This window comes from Juglans regia, chromosome 12 (genome assembly GCF_001411555.2).
Source record: "Juglans regia cultivar Chandler chromosome 12, Walnut 2.0, whole genome shotgun sequence".
Lineage (NCBI taxonomy): Eukaryota > Viridiplantae > Streptophyta > Magnoliopsida > Fagales > Juglandaceae > Juglans > Juglans regia.
The window spans coordinates 31,285,818-31,307,699 of NC_049912.1; the positions used below are offsets into that span (position 1 = coordinate 31,285,818).

General features: G+C 36.7%; 1 protein-coding gene across 1 annotated transcript; it reads left to right on the forward strand.

The window, feature by feature from the left end:
* Positions 1–8,840: 8,840 nt before the first annotated feature.
* On the forward strand, positions 8,841–19,910 carry LOC109004763 (phosphoglycolate phosphatase-like). The gene is made up of 11 exons (XM_018983439.2): positions 8,841–9,274; positions 9,359–9,478; positions 10,010–10,078; positions 10,226–10,330; positions 10,626–10,680; positions 10,984–11,057; positions 11,262–11,345; positions 11,427–11,567; positions 18,431–18,496; positions 19,024–19,133; positions 19,555–19,910. Exons 1-11 carry the CDS (start codon positions 9,167–9,169, stop codon positions 19,721–19,723), a joined length of 1,101 nt encoding a protein of 366 aa, XP_018838984.1. The 5' UTR covers positions 8,841–9,166; the 3' UTR covers positions 19,724–19,910.
* The last annotated feature ends 1,972 nt before the right edge of the window (positions 19,911–21,882 follow it).

Below are 21,882 nucleotides of genomic sequence, written 5' to 3' on the forward strand. Positions count from 1 at the left end.
GAGGGTTTCAAAGTCCTTATAAAAGTCCCAAAATAGTCTGTCTTCGAGTTCTTCCAAAAAGTTTTATGTTTTACAGTTTTCTAAGTATCTTCCGATGTTAGTTTCTTGAACTTACTTAGCTTAGAGAATCTGTAAAGCTCACCCAACAACTTGTTTTGCATGCATTAAATCCTCCAGCATCCATTTGTCACTCCAATTTTGTCCTTCACCCTTGCATTCACTCGGAACAAGCTCTCATAGTAGCACATGCATGCCCAGTACTCTGTTTTCCTAAACGGTTTTTTTCTCTTTCTTTCAATGCCTTGTTTCTTCTAATTCCATGGCTATAAAAATCACTAGTGTTTTCTCAATGAGGCACTTGTTCCTACTTTCGCTGGGGAGGAAGGCAGTGGGAATGCAGATTTAGAAAGCTTCGTTGGGAGGATAATGACTATGGGAATGCAGAGGAAAAAAGAGCTTTTGTGTTTTACAATTTTAACTCCACTTATCCACGTGTGATTTCTTGCATTTTGTGAGCCTAGGAGTCATTTGGATTCGAAAATGAGTTGAGTTGGGTTGTGAATAGTAATAAAATTATTGAGATGAGTTGAGGTAAGATGGTTTTTGTAAATGTTGTGTGTTTGGATTGAGGGTAAGTTGAGATGGTTTTAACTTTTTGGAGATGAGATAGATGTGGGTCCCACAAATTATAGTATTTTTAATAATTTTTTTTTATTTATAAATATATTTATTCCTTAAGTAATAATAATTTATAAATTACCTACCCAATTTTTTATTTTTTATAATAATATTTTCTAGATTACAATATTTTTTTCTAACGGAATATTTCTGTAAAATATCAAATAAAATTTTATTAATAAAAATTGTTTTAAAAATGATTTTTAAATTGTTTCCTAAATCGTTAAATAATAATTTTGACTATTATATATAAAATAATTTTTTATTTTACACCAGTGTGAAGGGGGCTGGGTGAAGGTATGGATGAGGGCCTTTGGTCTTCGTTTGCATTCATTACACTAGTTGCATAGAAAAGTAAAAAGCAACGTAAGCTATTTTGTCGTATATGAAAATAAATAAAAAAACACCATTTGAATTGGAGAAGAGTTTACCGTACGAGAAGAGTTGAGATGTTTTGAAGTGATCTTCGAATCCAAATCACGCCGCCCTATAGCACGGCTCTTTGTATATAACTGGGGATTTGATTTTGTGTTCGTGTAGGGAAGGGGGATTAAAACCAGATTATAAGTAGAAATGAAGGGAAAATTACGAAAAGGCCATGAGTTTCATATTAAATACAAAAATGCCATGCCCCTGGTTTTTAGACCGATATATCCATTCCAGTCGAAATGGGCCAAAACACACTGAAGCGTCCGGAATTTGACTCGGTACAGAACACACACCTCCATAGTGCCAGTTACTGTTCTAGCACAAAAAGTTTCGGTCATTCCGGTTGGAACAGAACGATTATAAAAACTAATTTTTTTATTGTTTAAATAGTAGGCATAAAGCTGGGCAAGTTACAAATCGAATGGGTGGGTATCCTACTCGGAACTTGCCCGCTTAGAATTAATTATAAACTTGAGCTACCCACCCGCACTCGTGCCCAAGGTGAGCGGGTTGGATTGAGTGACTCTTCCCCACCCCCTAGGGCCAAATAACTCTATTGGACATACAACCAACAGCATGCAGATCCCTTCTTAATTTGAATTATATTTTTAGTTATGTCACAAGGAAACATTAATATAATCGTGTGTAACTTTTATTTTGTATAATGCATGTTTGAATTTTTATTTTTTTTTTAATTTTCTAGTAGTACGTATCAATTCCAATTAATAGTCCGACTGATCCCAAAAGATATAATTTTTGGCTTCAATTCTGTATAAGAGCAAATGAGCAGCAATAAAAGCAATACATTTTTTTGTCTATGGTGTAGTAAATATATTAATTATGGTTAATCGGAATAGATATGATGGAAGGAGGATCGCAATATGTCAAGATCGTCATTTCAGTGTTCTTGCAATCAATCCGCATTTCCTATTTCTTTTGTAAGTACTCAAGAACTATTTTATATGTATTACTTGAATGACATACAATATGGATAGGAGGTGACACAAGCATGGAAATTTTGGAGAAATGAGGTCGATCGAATTGAGTTAGCTATAAGCGGTACCTTGACCCAAAATATCCATGGCGACCTACAATAGAAAATAATACATTATTCACGTTCCCCAATGGGTAGCAGCATCTGAACCAATTTGGAGTACTAGAACTAGTTCTACACCTTGTGCCAAAGAAGAATAATATTGTTGAAGTCGATGATCTTGGTGTCAGTGAGCAGGGGGTGGGCAGAGAGTAGCGTCGACCACGGTATTTTCGTCTCGTTGAAGATGGCGGCGATGAGTATGCTGATGACCATGATGACATGGATCATGAAATTGGCGATAAGGATGGAGACACATGATGAATTAACTGGGCCTTCCTCGAAGTAGTAGTCAGCAACTAGGAAAAAATATTGGTATAAAATGGGTTTTGGCTCTGAGTTGATCATCTTCACAGAGTTGGACTTGGATTTGGAATTAGTGCAATAATAGGAATTAGGAGATGGTGTAATCTGGGGAGTTGGGATGAAAGAGGACTCAGAGATGGCCACGTGCTTAGGGGTGCCTGGCTGTGACTCCCATGTGAATGGAACTGCACTCGATGCTCTTCCATAGTAAAGAACCTTGCAAGAAGAGTTGGGGGCCGAGGTTTCCTTGGCCATAATCCTAGAGAAGAACTTATCATTCTCCTTCAGATCAATGGAGTACTGCTGCTCAGAATATCCTAATGTGTTATGAAATGTTAAAAAATATTATCAATCTTTTATTTATATATTAATTATTTGATATAATAATAATAATAATAATTAGAAGGATGAAAATATCATATTTTTTTCGAACAAATATAGTCGGTATAAATGGCCTGCATACAAATATGTTTAATATATAGGCATAAGTGACTAGGCATAAGTAATTAGGTTAAATACTATACGTTTAATTATAAAAGATGTTACGCTTATATTATTAACTAATATATATATATATGCACATATGTATATACAAATGTGTATGTGTATGTTTATATTTATCAATTTATGAATAATTTTTAATCGAGTCAAGTTAACGAGTTGAGTCGGACATAAACGAGCAGTCTTTAACGAGTTTTAGATGAGTCGAGTCGGATATGTGTCATTTACTAATTGAGCGAGTATCTGCTTTCACATGCAAGCTTTTTTTTTTTTCACGAATCGAGTTTGATTAGAGTTTAATCGGGCGATTATCGATTGGGCTATTGAACAAAATGATTTATTTACAGTCCTAGGAACTCATCAATTGTGTGTATACCATGAAATTACGAAGGTTGTACCTATAAACCAACCCCTAAGGCGCAACAGGCATAAAGAAAGAGTAATAGACCGGATCAACCTATAAATGAAACAGTCCCTCCATAACCAGTCATTCATAATATCAAATAAATCATTTTTATCGTTGGTAAATTTACCAAGGACTATAATTATAGTGATCCTCCTATTCAACTACTTCAACCATTTTCAAACACCTCATAGTATTTTTCAGGCATTCCAAGCTTATATCATTATATTTATATATGATTCTTTTCTTATATACTGCCACTTTCCTTCTTTCTAATGGGTTTTGAATATAAAAATCATTTATTAGTACATAACTTGATAGGGACAAATTCATGAACTCAATTCAATTATTCTTTCTTAGTCATAATAACCGTCTTGTTTTATGACTCATTAATTAGATAGACGAATTTTTTGAATAGTTATTTCATTGGGCCAACACTGACCCTGATAGACAAAAGCTAGGAGAGCGAATGAATTGAATATCCTAGTAGTCCTAGCTATAAACGATGGATACTAGACAGTGTGCATATCGATTCGTGCAATATTGTAGCTAACGTGTTAAGTATCCCGCCTAAGGAGTACGTTACTAAATTATAATTTCATAAGTTTTCTCAACTTGCATGAGAAAACAAAAAAGAGCAGTTTCATGGTAATAATGTTTGACTTGGTTCAACTACTATGTTTTTTGTTTGGATAAAAGTATGAGTGCTACCTACACCAGACAGTGCGGGGCCACCCCCTTCCCGCCTCGCATGGGACGGGGGTTGGATTTTTGCCCTCGTGGTGCAGGAGCGGGGTGCCCCGTCCAGGTATCGGGGTGTGGGGGCGGATACCCTATATGTCTGCCCCCTGGCACCCCCAAATGAGTCATAGGCCCATAAGTTGTTTCTGGGCAATTTTGGGCCCAACAATAAACAAGAAAAAATGTATAATAATTAAATAGTAATAAACAATGCATTGAATTTATAGTAAAAAAAAATACAAATTAAGAGAAAATAAAGTACTACTAATACTCCTAAGTCCTAAATCATAAGCTATTATAATTTACAATAATACAATTTATAATAAAACTATAATAACTAAACTATTATAATAATATAAATTAAGAGAAAATAATTCAAAAATTACAAACATAAAAGAAACATTGTATCAACATTAGAAAGAACTGAATATGTACAATCTAAATACAATTGAACATAAATGATAAAAGTGAGTTGTTTGAACTTTGACTTTGACATTTGGGGCGGGTGGCCAAGGGTGGAATTAGAATTTACTGCTGCCTGCTGTGAGTCGTGAGATCATAAAATCTAAAACATTAACAATTGAATAGGAAAATAAATTAGAATTATAAACAAGAAACAAAAGTTAAAATTACAAAAAACCATTAGAAATAAAAAAAATTACAAATTAAAATCTGACTAACTAATATGAGATGGGGATCAAGATGTGACGTTGAGATTATATTATTTGAATTTTGGCTTGAAATTAAGATTGAGGCTTTAGGTGTGCGTATGATAATAAGATTATAAAAACAATTAGATACTAAAAATTATATAAATACGAAAAAAAATTAAGAGACAATACAAATTGTACAAACCTATAGCAAATGGCAATGGTGGATTGGGATCCAATATGGTGAAGTCATACTGCAGCAGAGATAGACGTCGTATCATGCATGGCTACAACAATTAAATTTGAAATTAATGCCAATGAAATGAATATAAATAAAATAAAATAAATCAAAATAATAAAATGAAATCAACGAGTACCATATCCAGACTGATCACCACCATTCTCCTCTTTGGCCTCATTAAAGTCAAGAATATATGGAACATGAATTTGAGTCCATTTGATCCAATTCTGCGTACAAATCTATGTCTCCACAGTGGTAAGGGACAAAGAACTCCGTAATGTATCCAATATATATCCTCCGGTACTAAAGGTCGACTTTGAGGCTACGGTACTAATAGAGATGGTCAAAATATTGCGGGTTATCTTTTCAAGAAAGAGATACTTCACGGCATTGGTCTTCTACCAAACTAATATATCAAACCCTTCTGTATACGGGAGAAGATCCCCTGCTAAATATCAGTCTACCTTTGACTTTGCCTCTATAGATTGACAGACTAGTTGGGGGTTCTGTGAGAGGCTTTGGCCCACACCAACATGACTTCAACCAACTTCTTGTTATTTTTTGTTATAAGTAATCAATTTTGAATTAATGCAACTATGTATATAGCAACACACTCATTTTTCACATAAACTTCAGTCCTACCAATAGCAGCAAAGCTGTAACTTACACTAATTACATAACCTAGGCAGAACCTCTTCTCTTCTCTTTTTTTCTTTCTTTTTTCACCCTCATCATCATTCTCAAAATGAATGAAGCTAGTTGGCTCTTGCACAACACCAATCACTCATTAAAAAAGTTGTAAACTTTATATCATCACAAAGCTAAGCTATTATAGTATATATTTAAACTTACAAACATTAATAGACGATAACTTTTGATTTAACCTAAAAGTTAAAAAAAAAAGATTCCACCCAAAAAAGAATCCGAAACCCTAAATTAATTTAGGGTTCGGATTAAAATTAAAATACATACAAAAATAAAATCACAACATCAAACACATGCACAATCAAAATTCAAATCTCGATTATCCATAGCACACAGTTCACAAATCTCATCATCCATTTCCATTCAATCCCAACCTTCTTACAATCTCCATAAATCAACAAAAAAAAAAAAAAAAGTATAAAATACTAAAAGGGCTTTCGAATTTGGGGCTTACCTTCGGCGACAATGATGCAGACAACTGCGATGAACACAGAGAGCGATAGAGATGAGCAAACATAGTGACAGAGAGTAACGAAGAGAGAACTGAGAGAGAGAAGTGTGATTCAAGAAGAGGAGGGGGGATGAGAGTCCCGGAAGAGGGGGGGCTTAACACCCTGGACCAAATGATGTCGTTTTGTCATTATAACACCCCAGACCATGGCCTTTTAAAAAAAAAAAAAAATACACAAAGTAACGTCATTTTGTCTATAAGAGTTTTTATTTTATTTTATATAATTATATATATGGGATGCGGGGCTAGTGAAACCCGGAGTGGGGCTGGGCCACCTTTGTCCCCTGCCTTCGCTGGGGGCTGTAGATGCGGGCGGGGCCACCCGCCCCCCACATTTGAGGCTCGGATCCCACGCCTTACCTGGTCGGGGTCGGGGTAAGCAAGGCGGGGCAGTGACGGGCAGGGCTCCACTACCCACCCCTAGATAAAAGTTTTTCTGTCTGCCCTGCACATAAAACTTCACTTGTGTACATGCTATTAAAAAATAAGCATGGACAAAAATCTAAAGCACTTTAGCAGGTACTAGAACTAGAACGCTGTAAACTCAAACTGTCACTCTCACCGGCACTGGCTAGGACTTGACCGTTCCCTTTTTTTGTTGCTTCTCGCAAAGAATGGGCACAACAAGATTAGATTAGGTTTGAGATTTAGGTTATGAAATATGTGAGTGATATTTTGGTTCTTATTAATACACTCTATTAGTGGAAAATACATCATGGGAAGAACAACATACTCGTGCAACAACTCCAATCAATCGATCTATAATTAAAAATATCATTGTTTTCGCTTCACTTTAATTAAATATATGAATTTAACTATTTAAGTCACACTCACTCGTGGGATAAGACAACAAGTGGACACATTTACTGGGGTGGTAACTCATTTGTCACGACTCCTTCAATTTTATTAAAGTATTCTTCTCTAGGAGGATGAAGTTAGAATTTTTAATTTTTTAAAAATATGTTTGGTTTGTCTTATTTTTAAAGTACTTTGTAACATGACTGATAATATATGACACAATTCGTAAATTCAATATAAACACGATACAAAATTAAATGGTTTGTGTTTGATATAATGGATGCAGGTTAAAACAGATTGACTCATTAAAACACGATCAATAAACGGGTCAATAACAGGTAAACCCGTTTGACCCAAAATCAATCCGTAATAATCCGTTTAAATTTTATTTTAAAATTATAATTTTATTAGAATTGGGTTGTAATATTGATAGTTCTCAGCTTATATTTTTATTATTGAGATTGCAATTCTAGACCTATGTTCATATTTTTTATTATTGGGTCAGTAATATTAGTTTTACTATAGGTTAAAATTTAAAAAATTAATATTTTTTGTTAGTAGATAATCCTATTAATATTTTAGATATTATAGCTATTAATAAATATAGATTTTAAACTTTTATGTGAAATTTCAAGTCAAATGGGTTATACGTGTTAATTAACCCATTTATATGAAACATGTTAGAATGAGTTGTGTCATATTGATATATTTCTAATTAATTATTAAGCGGGTGACACAAACACAACACGATACGTGCTGCTATTTAAATGAGTCGGGTTCAAGTTTGAAGGTTTGACCTATTAAATTTGACGGGTTGGGTTTAAATTGACCCATATGATTAAATATTTATGATTTAACACGACACAAATATGATCGATAAACACGAATTGCCACATCTACTTTATGAAATTTTGGGTTTTTGAAAAGTTTAAAAAAAAAGAACTAAAACAACTTTCACAAAAATTCATAAAAACACAATTACAACATTTTTATCTCAGCAACTTTTCAAACTATCTTCTACACCTTTACGAGCTTCTTCGTAAAACATATATAAAAAAATTTATCCAAGCAACTTCTTTTTTTACTTATACATTTTCACAATGCTCAATAAAAAATCACTTTTCTCAAAACTCATTTTAAGAATTCTCAAAAACTTGGCTAGGTTGGGATAAAAAAATATATCATCTTATTATTATAATTTTTTTTATAAAATATAATAAATAATTTAATTTTTTTAAATCTTTAAATAATAATAATATTAAAAAATAATATTTATTTAACATTTAATTTTTAATTTTAATTTCAACTCATCTCATATTAACTCACTATCCAAACATTTCTATAAAATATCCATAACCAAACATGCAACTTCGAGAACTCAGAACATCATTCAGATGAAATAATAATATAAAGGACATAGTTTATAAGTCGAAAAGATATTTGTGTGGTTTGAATAGTGAGATGAGATGAAATGATTTTAGATAAAAGTTGAAAGTTAAATAAAATATTATTTTTTAATATTATTATTATTTTAAAATTTAAAAAAGTTAAATTATTTATGATATTTTGTTTAAAAATTTTAAAAAATTATAATAATAAAATGAAATAAAATAAAATATTTTTATTATCTAAACATAGTCCTGAAAAAAAAAAAAAAAAAAAAAGGAATGGAGTTCGGGGAGTATTGGATTATTCTCACTTATTTGTGGTTTTAAATTAATGGGGATAAACTGAAACATAAAATTTTATATTTCATCCACGATAGAGATTAGAGAGTAAAGCAGTATTTAGAGCTTCATTGTTTCGTCTCCTTTCTTCATTTATCTCTCCAAACAAAAGCAACAGTGCATTCCCTTCTCTTCCCTTCCCATTCCATTTCTTTCCGATTCCTCCCATCCAAACAGTCCGAAAGAAGTCACGTGAATGATCGCAGACTCACAGTACTGAAGAAAAAGGCGTCAGGTACCATACACATGAGTCATAAACGTGGTGCCTGCCAATAGAGGTTGTAAAAACATACAAAAGGTCGGGATTGAACTCAAAAATTAAAAGCAGCTTCTCCCTACCTACGGGACTCGGGGTGCAACTATAATCATCTGGTCCTGTCCTAATGGGCTGTGCCACTTGCAGCAATCTTCGAACCTCTTCTCTTATACTTCCATGGAGACCCTCTTCTCAGATTTTACTTTCTTCGTTCCCTTCGAAGCTCAGATTACCGGTCTGCCTTTATTTCTTTTATTTCTGAAATTTTCTTTTGCGTTTCTACAGTTTGATTCGATTATAAATTGCTTGTATTATACAGAAACTAGGGCACATGAACCTGGTTAGGCATAATCTGGTGGCTAGGAACGCTTTTGGGTTCGATGAAAATGATTCCTTTAATGGGTTTCCCATCACACCCAACAAGCTTTTCATGCAAGAGGTACTGATTTCTCATGCCCCTTTTAATGTTTATTGTTTGGCATTCCTAATTATTATTTATCAATCTGCTTGTTTCATTTATTTCTTCTTTTCAATGTACCGGAGCTATGAAATGTTCACTGTTTCGTTTCTGGGCTTGCCTTAACTTGCAATCTGCATGGAAGATATGATGGCGAACACAGTTGTGAATACATTTGTGTTTGAAGGAGTAGAACTTCTGGGTTTTAGCTTTTATTTGCTAGTTTTCATGGTTGGGGTAGTAGTTTTGATGAATTGGGAATTTGTGTTTGTAAGCCTGGGAGATTTTCATGAATTCCTTCATATATTCATTGGTGAGGTATGGTGTATTTATACACATACGAGAGAGAATCAAATCTGTTACAAAAGGCAGGGGTATTGCCGACAATAAACAAAACCTAACTCTAGAGTATTCTGAGCCTGTTTACAGTAAATAAATAAATGATTAAGTGACAAAATGTTATATGCTAATAGTGTTCAACTTTGATGTTAAACACCTTTGGTTGTGTTTCAGGCAATTGGGGCTGAATATGGAGAAGGTTTTGAGACTTTTAGACCAGATGGGCCTCTAAAGGTTGATGTGGTAAGGAATTTGGTTTATCTCGTTTCCGTAGTTTAATTGTTTCCTCTGATATTTGTGGAATTTGGTTGCCATTTTATGCTTGTTGGAGAGGGGAGTGGATAGAGGCATCGACTATTACTCACATTTGTCACTCCTTATTTCAAATAGGATTTTTTGAACGACAGATTGCAAGAAGGTTTTCTTCAAAGAATACGCTATGCAATGAAGCCGGATGAAGCATATGGCCTTATCTTCTCCTGGGACAACGTGGTGGTAAATTTCCGTACTTTGCAGTGTATTTCATGGATAATGTGTTGATGCTGGATAGTTTTTACTTTTTATTAATATGTTGGGTGGTACGTAACCGAAAGTGTACTCAGATTTGTAAACCCATGTGGTGCAAATCATTGATTGACAAGATAAATGATTAGAAATTTGGATTAGAAATGCAGTTTATTCTTACAATGAGACTTGCACTATAACATGCTGTTTCTTTTTCATATTATTGTTACTCCTCAAAAATCCGTGGAAATGTTTTCACTCATGTAATTGCATGTGTAATGTTTAGGCAGATACTCGAGCTTTAAAGTTGAATGCATGGAAGCGGCTTGCCCATGAAGAGGGTATGTAACAAATTTTCATCTGTTTCTTTTATTTTTAGAAAAATTTTATTTGCAAGCTAGTGTGGAGAACATACCTTCCGCATTGCTAATATGGCATGATTTGATTTGTAAGAGAAATTTAAAAATTTAAATCTTGTAAACCAAATTGTGCCATGCCAGTGGCATGGATAGTCTGTCCTCCACACTGACTTGCAAGTAGAAGACCTATTGTTTTTATGATTATTTTGTGATGAATTGACGAGATTGAACCACAAAAGTTCTGGTGTAAGATCATAAATTTAGTTATTTTGACTTCTTATGCAGGAAAAAAAATGCCTGAAAATGGTGATGTGCAAAGACTGATGGTATATGCAGGTGCTGATCATGTACTCCATAAGGTTTGGAAATTTATGGTCATCTTAGGATTATTGAACTGAGTGTTCTATCTATCACAATAATTACATAGAGTGTTGTCAGGAATGAATCTCTTATTAGACTAGAAAGGAATTTGTTTTCAGAGATGAAGGCTGTTGTTTCTTATAAAGTGTCAGTTCCTTATTTGTTTTATCTAATGTCTCTGACAAGTTACCAAAATCTTTCAGTTTTTACTCTGGGACGAATCAGAAAGTGAACGGGAAAGATTGAAGCTTAGGTTTTCGCAGTTATATTATGGGAATCTCCTCGAAGTGAGCGCATGCTTCAATTGATTCTATTGATCTTGTGTTTGTCTCCAGTGCAACAACTTATATTAGCTCACTTGTTTTCAGCTTAAAGAACCCATGGAGGGGCTCAGAGAATGGTTGGATGCAGTGTCTACAGCTAGCATCCCCTGTGCTGTTGTTTCAAGTCTTGATCGGAGATACATGGTAGAGGCCCTAGAGCAAATGGGGCTCAAGAAGTACTTCCAGGTTGGCTACTTGTTTCAGATAGTTCTCCTGTAGAGAAAAGTAGTGAGTAGGCACACTTTTATATACACATTTCAGCAGGATAGGCACACTTCAACATCATCCACTTCCCAGTCATTAACATCCATAAAAAAGTTATAAAAAAAAAAAAAATCCTAAAAAAGTTAACATTCCACTGAATATTATTTTTTCTATAAGAAAAATCAATTTAATTGAAAGACACTTTTGGAGACTCGAACTAGTACCTTCCCTTCCCCAATGAAGCTCCACTGAATATTATTGTCAATGCAAAAGAAAGAATAACCCACAGCTGCATTTTGATCCCTTGCAATTCTGAAAAGAGAGGGAAAAAAGTGTAGATTCCCCACACCACAAGTCATGCCAGAAAAGTATCCTCTTCCCATCTCCCCCACCTTTAATCTAATATGATTAGAAAATTCCCCCCATCCTTTCCTAATGAACTTCCACAAACTCACCCCATATGCACCTCTTGTATCTTTTGAGCACCAACCTCCCCACAAACTACCATTTTTTACATCAATAACATTTCTCCATAAGGCATTTCTTTCCAAGTGGTATCTCCAAAGCCATTTCTCAAGTAATGCTCTATTAAACAATCTCAAGAACCCCAAGGGGTTGGCCCAAGTGGTGAAGACCTTGGTCTTGGGGTATCACTCCCTTCAAGGTCCAAGGTTCAACACCTCATGGGTGCAAACAATCTTTTGGGGCCACACCTCCTAGTGAAAAGTTAGCGATTTAACCAATTCTGTGTAGGGAAACTTTCGAGGGTGCAGTGCATGGGACTGGGGTTTACTCTGCAGGGGTGGGTCTAAATGGCCTTGCCTTGGAAAAGTTCCCTGACATAAATTAAAAAAAAAAAAAAAATCTTAAGTTTTTTATCCCCAACCCACCACAATCGTTGACATAACTTCTTCCAACTAACCAAATGGAACTTTTTTTCTTCTCCTTTACCACCCCATAAAAAATTCCGAAATAAACTCTCAATTCTTCTTTCTACCCTTGCCAGCAACGAAAAAAGAGATAAGAAATAAGTGGGAAGATTAGACAAAGTACTTTTTATTAGAGTTAATCTTCCCCCTTTAGACAAGTTGATCATCTTCCAACCAACTAACCTCCTTTCAATTTTCTCAATCACCCCATCCCAAATATTAACAGATTTATAAGAAGCCTGCCCCAAAGGAAGCCCGAGGTACCTCAAAAGGGAGTGAAGAAATTCTGCACCCCAGAATATTTGCCAGGTCTGAAATATTCTGAACAGAACCCACAGGAACAACTTCAGATTTTGATAAATTAACTCTTAACCCCTTTACTTTTACTTATCAAAAAAATTAACTCCTAACCCCGATACGGCTTCAAAACACAGCAAAAGTGCTCTCAAAGCACGAAGATTGTCAGAATTGGGCTCACTAAAAATCAATGTATCATCAGCAAACAATAAGTGTAAAACACTTAAATTACTCCGGTCCTCATCACTCACCACAAAGCTGGACAGAAAATTACCATCCACCGCCCTCTCAATCATTCTACTCAAGGCATCTATGATCATAACAAAAAGAAAGGGAGAGATGGGATCACCTTGCCTCAAACCACACGAGCTACTAAAGAATCATATTGGTTCTCCATTCTCCAAAATTGAAAATCTTGAAGTCAACACACAATGCTTTATCCACGAACACTATTTATCTCCAAAACCATATCTCCTCAGCATATAAACAAGGAAATCATAGCACACATGGTCATAGGCCTTTTTTATGTCCAATTTGATTATAATACCAGCTTTCTCCATTTTAATTCTACTCTCCAAGAATTCATTAGCAATTAAAACAGAGTCTAAACTATGTCTTCCCCTCACAAAGGCATTTTGCGATTTTAAAATAATCCTCTCCATCACCCTGCTTAAACGGTTGGCCAGCACCTTAGATATGATTTTATACACTCCATTCACCAAACTATAGGCCGAAAAGCTCTCATCTCCACAGCCCCTACCTTTTTCGGAATAAGTGCAATGAAAGTCACATTAAAACTCTTCTCAAACCTCATGTACGAATGAAATTCAGTGAATACCTTCGTAATATCTTCTCTAACAATGTCCCAGCATGCTTGATAAAACGCCAAAGAGAACCCATCCGGACCCGGAGCCTTATTCCTATCCATACCTTTAACCACATTAAGTACTTCATCTTCTTCAAACTCTCTCTCTAGCCAATCCGCTTCGACCTGATCTATAGAATCGAAACAATTTCTGTCCAGTTTTGGTCTCTAAGAAAAATCTTCTGAAAAAAACTGCTCATAAAAATTCACTATGTGAGCCTTAATATCTTCTTGATCCGAAATAAGTCTGTCCCCATTTCGAAGAACCTCAATCACATTATTTCTTCTACGAGAGTTCGTCATTTAATGAAAGGATTTAGTGCAACTATCCCCTTCTTTCAACCATAGCACCTTAGATTTTTGCCTCCACGAAATCTCCTTCATTAACGCTATATTTTCCAGTTCAGAAGCCACCCCTATTTTTCTTTTCCAATCCTCCCCCGGAATAACCCCTTGCACCTCCTTCTCATCCAAACCTCTCAACTCTTCCATAAGAAGCTTTCGCTTGCTGTCCAAATTCCCAAACTCCTCTTTATTCCATCTCTTTATATCTTTCTTAAGAGATTTCAATTTTCCAGCCAGAATAAAACTAGGAGTACCTAAAAAATTATAAGAATTCCACCAAGGTCATTAAGAGACCTTACATTCCAAGAAATAATCTTTGGCTTCATCTGGAATCTATCACAGCCCTTTCCTTTCCCTTATTTCTAACTACAATTCCTCCATTCCCATCATAGTTTACCGAGCATGACAATCTCTTCAATTCTCTCTCCTTCTTTAAAACAGATCTGGCCAACGAAAGTTGACCAGCCTCAATAGCAATTAAAAGAGCTCTAGTAGAAGAAGAAATCAAAAGCTCTTTTTTCCTCTCTGTAGTAAAACCCTAAGGAAACTGCCACCACCCTTGCCGGCGAGTGACCTCTCACCGACATCACAGACAAAGCTGACGGGCCCCGATGACTTCTCTAAGGGCCGTCTAGCGTCGGTCCTGAGGAGAGAGAAACCACCACGAAGCGTGAAACCCTTAGAAACCAGACCTGCCGCCACCCACCCTTGCTTGCGAGAGACACCGCACCATCGTCACAGATAAAGCCGACGGACCTCGGCGACTTCGCTGAGGGCCGTTCGGTGTCGGTCCAACCTCCGGCAACCTAGATCTTGTTGTATTGTCTCTCAAAGTACTCTGGCGATCCTCCCGAAGGCTCCATTGGTCGTGCCGTCAACTCGGAAGGCTCCGGCGTCTCCTGTGAGCACGACTCTACAGTGCTTATAGTGAGCACGACTTGGAGTCCAAGACAAGCCCAACGGATTCTGATCTGGTTTCTCTGAGATGACGAATGGTTGTTGAAGAAGGGGAGTGGGTCAATATGGGTTCTTCTGTGGAGTTGGTCATAGAATCTAAATCCTTCACAATGGTGAAGGAGGGGAGCATGTTGGTCATTACTGAAAGGAGTCGAAGGGTGATATCTAAGTTGGTTCTGGGTTCAACAACAATACAGTGGCTGGCCAAGGCCATGGAAGCGTGCACTAAGGATGTGAAACAAGATTTTTTCTCCACTATCTGGGAAGGTAGACGCAATTTCACGGCGCATCGTTGCTCGAATGCTCGAGGATGTTATATGGCGGTGGAGGAGTATGGTGGTGGTGGGAGGAGGAATTTTATTTTCATTCCTGAAGAGGGGGGCAGTGGCTGGAAAAGGATGGGGGAGGTGTTGCGTGATTTTTCCTTCGGCAAGAGAGTGAGTGACGGCTTGGAAGGACAAGGTGGTGCAGAGAGGGAGAACTTGGAGGTGCATAAACACCCAAGTACATCCTCGATGGGATGACGAGGCGATCCTAAGCGGCAGCTCTAAAGACGGGTCATGCTTCGAGGATTCAGAGTGTGGGGGGTCCACAAGACCAGCTTGTCGAGATGCACAATTCTTTAAAGGAGATGGAAATCCAACTTGTCGAGTTGAAGGCAGCTTGTCTACGCAAATAGACTGGCTTTCAGCTGGAGGCAACAAGGTGGTAAGAAACAAGATAGGTCCGAATCCTTTAAACTCAGAAAAAGGAAAACAAAAGATCGGATTCGCCCCTGTCCCTATAACCAGATCCAGGAGAGTATGTCGGGTCAAAAGGAAATCTGGATTATTTGAAGCTGGGTCTACATCGGGTATTGGCGTAGAGACATTAGTAATGGAATGTCATTCGCCTCGTGTAACACAGGATAGTCCGATAGTCAGTATTACACCCTTGGTCCCCGAAGAAACTATGGCTCCCTTGTCAGAGTTGAAGGAAAATGGTGTACTGCTGAGGTTTGAAGGAGATGTAGGATCTGCTATCACCCTAGAGGTGAAGGAACTTGTTGTCACCTCAAAATCTCCAATTGGGACCCCGATACTATTGGAGAGAAGCAATGGAGTTACTGGAGAACCAATGGGTTTGGCGTTGGTGCCATGTGTAGAGGAATGTCTAGAGTCGGAAGTGCAGTTGGATATTGTGGCTCCTCTGGTCTCTCTTCCTCCAATAGTGGATTGGATTCTGCTTAAAGTTAACGAGATTCAGCAGTTCGTGGAAATTTCACAAGGAGGATGTGAAGACCAAATTAAAGAACTAATTACTGCGATCGAGGCAAGCCACGCGCTTGAAACCAAATCAAGTTTCAAGAAAAACAGGGAGGTATAACGTCTTTTTTCAATAATCAACTACGACGCCAAGGGTGGTAGCTCAACTAGAGGGAAGTCTAAAGGGAGAGCATTGTGAAGACGGGAATCAAGGTGTTAGGGTTGGTGTTTGGGTAGAGTTTGAGTTCTATGGGAAACAAGGGGTTGGGGTTGGGTCTGGTGTATTTTGGGTTTTTTTTATGGGCTTTTTGAGTCATTAGGGGCTTTTTGGACAATGTGTTTTCTTGTATACATTCAGTATACTTGGTTTCTCCTTTTGATATATATAATATTTTTACTTAAGAGTTCTAAACTGTTCCTCAAATCCATCACAAGACACACCCACACACTCCTTTATCCCATCCACCTTTCTCATCACCCAATCAGAGGATTTAGATTTCCACTCAATACCAGGGAAAATAGAACATGGAGGAACAGGAGAAAAATCCTTTGCTGGTTCACATGAATCTCCAATTTCACCATCTTCTTCCTCTGTACAGCAAATAGGACCCCTTTGCAACTCAAAAATATTATTTTCTGAAGAAATAGCTCCATTCTCCAGCATCCCAACTACATAAAAAACGTGATTCTCCACCCGTCATTCTCAACTACCTCATCCCCAGCTCCATTCTGTGCAGACAAATCCACCAACAGCGCCGTCGAGCAGCTGGATTGAGTTTCCTTTTCCTCTATCAGGCCGATAGATCTTGGTACCACCCTCTCCTCCGAGCCCTTCCTCGTCGAAAAACTCCCATTAGGATCGCCTCCCTCCGTCGCACCCCTCTATGGTGACAAACAAGCCATCGACTTCAACGATGGGTTGGGCCGATGCTTCATTTTTCCTCTCAAGCCCGAAAGAGCCACAGTGCTTTCCTTAGGCCTCCAACAAACAGATCGCGTGACTAGGCCTCTACCCAGCCCACCACCACAGCCAACCTCACTTGACCCACTCATCCCCTTCACCAGCCTCACTTTATTTTCTTGGGCTTCCATCTTATGGCCCAAACCCATCAATAAACCCAGCCCTCCATCAACCTTATTCAATAAAAAGATAATTTTATCCTTCCATCCCATTAATTCAGAATGTAAATGCCAAAGTGTCCCTTCCACTTCTCCTATGTTTTCCAACACCTCATAACTCCTACCGTCACCATAATTACGCCTGAGTTCTGTCACCCCTTCCTTCCTCCTTCCATCTTCCAGTGAGATAACCTCCTTCCTACTCTTGGCACCTCCTAATCTCTGAAAATTGCACAGGTTTCATCAATGCTGCCACTTAAGAACCTCCTCCAGCCTTATCATCACCAGCATGTAAAGAAATGGCAGCCCTCAAATTACTACTTGGATGATTTACAACCTGCCCAACCTTGGACGTACCTCTTATCAGCATGAAATGTCGCAGCGGAAGAGGACCTAACCATTTCTTGTAAGAATTTCACAAAACCAGCCCATCCACATCCACTCCTCCCTTCAGGGATGACTAAAATTCCTTTACCCAAATCTGTGCCATATTCTAACTTCTTCAGAAACCTACCAGACTGATTATGGCCCCCCTGCAACATAAAAACTTTGTCTCCCTCCCTTCTAGTCTGATAATCAACCATCTTACCCAGATTCTTCCAACAAACCTCTATCTCCTTAGCAAACCAAACCACCATTCCGCCAGATAGATATAAAGACATAGTATGTTTTCTTCCCTTTTCTGTAATACAGAACACATTACCTCCTTTTCTCCTAAATTCAAATACCTGGGATTCTATATGCAAACTCCTATCCATCTCTAAAATAACAACTGACAAACAACAGAATACAACCAAACTAAAGAAGATGATAAACAACAGGACGATTAGACATCATTACCAGTGAATACCTCTCTACAAAGAGAGGTCACTGAGGGAAAAGAGAGATTCTTCCAACAGAAATCGTTTTTTCCTTAGAGGTGGAATACATTCACTTCTATTTCTGCTTTAAAAAAATCTGAAATATATTTTGACCAGATACTTGGGAAATATTTTCGATTGCACAATGGTAAATCCCACTTAAATTTACTGGGGTGAATGGTGGACCATGATGAATCCTCAGCTAATTGTCATCTTTTTGGAGTTGCAGGCAATTGTGACCGAAGAAGATGGTATGGAATCAATAGCTCATAGGTTTCTTTCTGCAGCTGTGAAGGTAGTCTGCTAGACATTATTAAGATCTCTATGTTACAAATGTCAGGTTTCAAGTTCAATGTCTATATTTTGAAATGGCTAATCTGGAGCCATTTAATTACTACTGAGCTATAAATGATGATACTAGGCAACTTTGATTTTCTTCAATTAAAATTTTGAATTTTGATGCTGGGTCTCTCATATATTGTCATATCTGGAACTCATTACATTTGAAGGTAGATTGCAAAGCATATGAATGTAAAATTTTAGCATGTAGTTTTCCTGAGATATGGTAGACTGGGGCAGAACTTCCCTTCCGTCTATATAAATTATATTGTAAATTAATTTATAATTAACTTATCCTTAAATTGAAATTTAATTGTTAAGGTTTTTCATAAGGTAAATTCTGTACAAATTATTCCCCCCTCCCAATTTTTAATAGCTTTGTCCCTCCAAATGAAATCTTCTGGTTCTACCCCTAGGTATATACGACATAATTGCTGCTCTATAGCCCTACTATCGTTTTTGACATGCTTGTACTCCTTGCAGTTGGACCGGAAACCATCCAAGTGCGTAGTGTTTGAGGATGACCCGAGGGGTGTAACTGCTGCTCACAACTGTACAATGATGGCTGTGGCACTAATTGGTGCTTACCCAGCGTGCGTATTCACACTTCTGTATATGGAGTTTTAAGATATCTCATAAAACTGGCATAATTTAAGTATGTTGTTCATTGGATAAGCACACGAACATGTACGATCTTTTTAATGCGTGTAAAGATACATAGAAGTCTGGCTTTCAGTGCAAATCTTTGTGACATTTTAGAGGAGTTTATAGTGATAAAATGATACTACACAATCAAGTTTTCCTCTTTAATCACTTAGAATAATAATTGATTTCAGTTTTCTGTTTCTATGCGAGTGCAATATCTCCGATTTGATATCAATTTTAGCATGACATAGTTTAGGCAGACGAATGCTGATTATTGTTTCACTTTTCTAGCCTTTGGAGCGTAGCCTGAAAATAGGTAAAAAACTCGCATTGTAGCCAGAGACTGATGAATTTTTTGGAACATGCCAGGTACAATCTGGTGCAGGCAGATCTCGCGGTGGCTGGCTTTAATGAGCTTTCAGTAATCAACCTGCGAAGATTATTTGCCAATAAGGGTTCTACATTCATGGACCTGCAGAAGCAGATTGTAGAGAAATCTCCTCCAAAAAGGAAGCTTACCATAGATACTATTTTTTGATTCCCTTTTTCCATCCAAGTTTCTCCTTGTAATTAAGCAGCTGGTCGTCACCCTCCTTTTGTATTGTTGTTTTAGTGCTCTCTGTTTTTGTTTTTTGTTTTTTGAATTCTTATTTGATATGATTAAATTTTGTTCGGTGGTTTCCCAATTCAAACGTTAATTCTTATAATCTGGGGGTTTGCTACAATTTCAAGCGTTTTTAGTTGACATATATGTGGAAAGGGCATTGTTTTCATTAGAAAACAAGGATCGGACTTTTGAAAATAAGGAGCGGTCTTCGGAGGAACTTAAAACCCTATTTTTCTGTACTATATGCTTATGGGCCATTTCTCAAGACTTTAATGACATGAATTTTCATGATTTTTTAGTTTTTCTTACTTCGACTTAGATAGATCTTTTCTCTTGTATATCATCTTGTGTATTTGGATTTTGCCTATCTCTATTTATATATATCGATTACTTATCAAAAAAAAAAGTCATTGTTTTCATTAAAGTTGAATAAAAATATTGTAAAGTTAAAATATTGTTAGAATGTAATTTTTTAATAAGATTTTTATTTTGGGATTTTAAAAAGTTGAAATTTTTGTGTGTTTTATTTATAAGTTTTAAAAAATTATAATGATTAGATAAAAAATTTAAAAATTTGAAATTGAAAAATAAGAGGGAGGCTAAAGGGTAAATAGCTAGAAGATGTTTATTCTAGTGTTGGATGGAAATGTTCTTCTAGTTGTGGATCAGGAGGTACTGGCTAATGGCGGCCCGTGCCTGTTTTGTTTCTTCAAACATGGGGTAATTATTATATTCAAATCCTGGTCTCGATCTTTTTATGTGTTGCTCACAATTTTTTTGGGGGGATTTTCTCTCCCAATCCGTGAGTTTTATTTATTTTCTTTCTTTCCCCTCCCAAGCCAATCGGTTAAGGATTAAAATCAAAATTGAAATGTAAAAGAAGTTACACCTGTAGGGTTGTGCAAACCCAACCCACTCTGACTCCGTTAGACTTATGCTTCGATTCCAACTTTGACGGAGTCAGAGTGGTCAGAATTCGGAGTCGGAGTCTGAGTGATTCTGAGAATGATTGTCGGAGTCGGGGTTCAGAACATCACAAAACTCTGACTTTTTTTTTTAAAAAAAACATCCCTGAATTATTAAAAAATAATAATAAACGGTCGGACGTCATTTCTTCACATGGGAGTCCAAAATGCAAGACCTCCCTTCTTCCTTCTTTCCCTCACTCTCTTTTCCTTCTTTTGATTCTCTAAATCTTCTATGTTCCCTCTCTGAGTCTCTATTGCTCAGTTCCTGTTTGTCGTTGTGATCTTGTCGTCATTTGCACCGTTCAGCCTTTGCAATGCCGTAACTCGTAAGTGTAGTCCAAGACTCTGAGCCCTAAATTAATTAATTTTCCCAATTTTTATTTTTTACCATAATGTTGGGTTGCCTGGAATTATTTGATGCTTTACACTATAACAGTTGTTTTGGGTCTAGTTATTGGTTGTTGGGTTGCTTGTAAATGTAAAATGAAATTGATTACAGTGGAGTGGAACACTGTGAAATGACACCAGTGTATACAAGGAAGGTATTTGTGAAAATGAAAATGTAAATTGTGAAATATTGCTGAGTTATGAGACATGTTTAATTATTATGTAGTTCATTAGAATTTTGGTGACTATCCTCGATCATGTGTACTCCTGTTTTATGTTTGATAATTGTTATTTGAATAAACATTTTTCTAGAGTTTAGTCACTCTAGGTGATAATGAAGGTGCAATTTTTGTTAATGAATCAGAAACAAATCTTAGGCCTCGTTTGGATTCGAAGATGAGTTGAGATGAGTTGTGAATAGTAGTGAGATTGGTTGTGAATAGTAGTGAGATTTGTGAGTTAAAGTTGCTGAATAGTAATAAATAGTAGTGAGATGAGTTGAGATGAGTTGTTAATATATTATTTTCTCAGTAGTACTCTCAATCTCCACTTTCCTCAAAGCCTATTTGTTTATGCAATATTTCTTTACTTATAATTAAGTCTTAAATCAAATCTCGATCATATGCATTTTACTCATAAACTTTCGGGCTTCATGTAAAAATTCTAAAGCAAAACACCCTTCGATCGGAGCTCTGAACTCCGAACTCTGAACTCCGAACTCCGATCGGAGTTGAA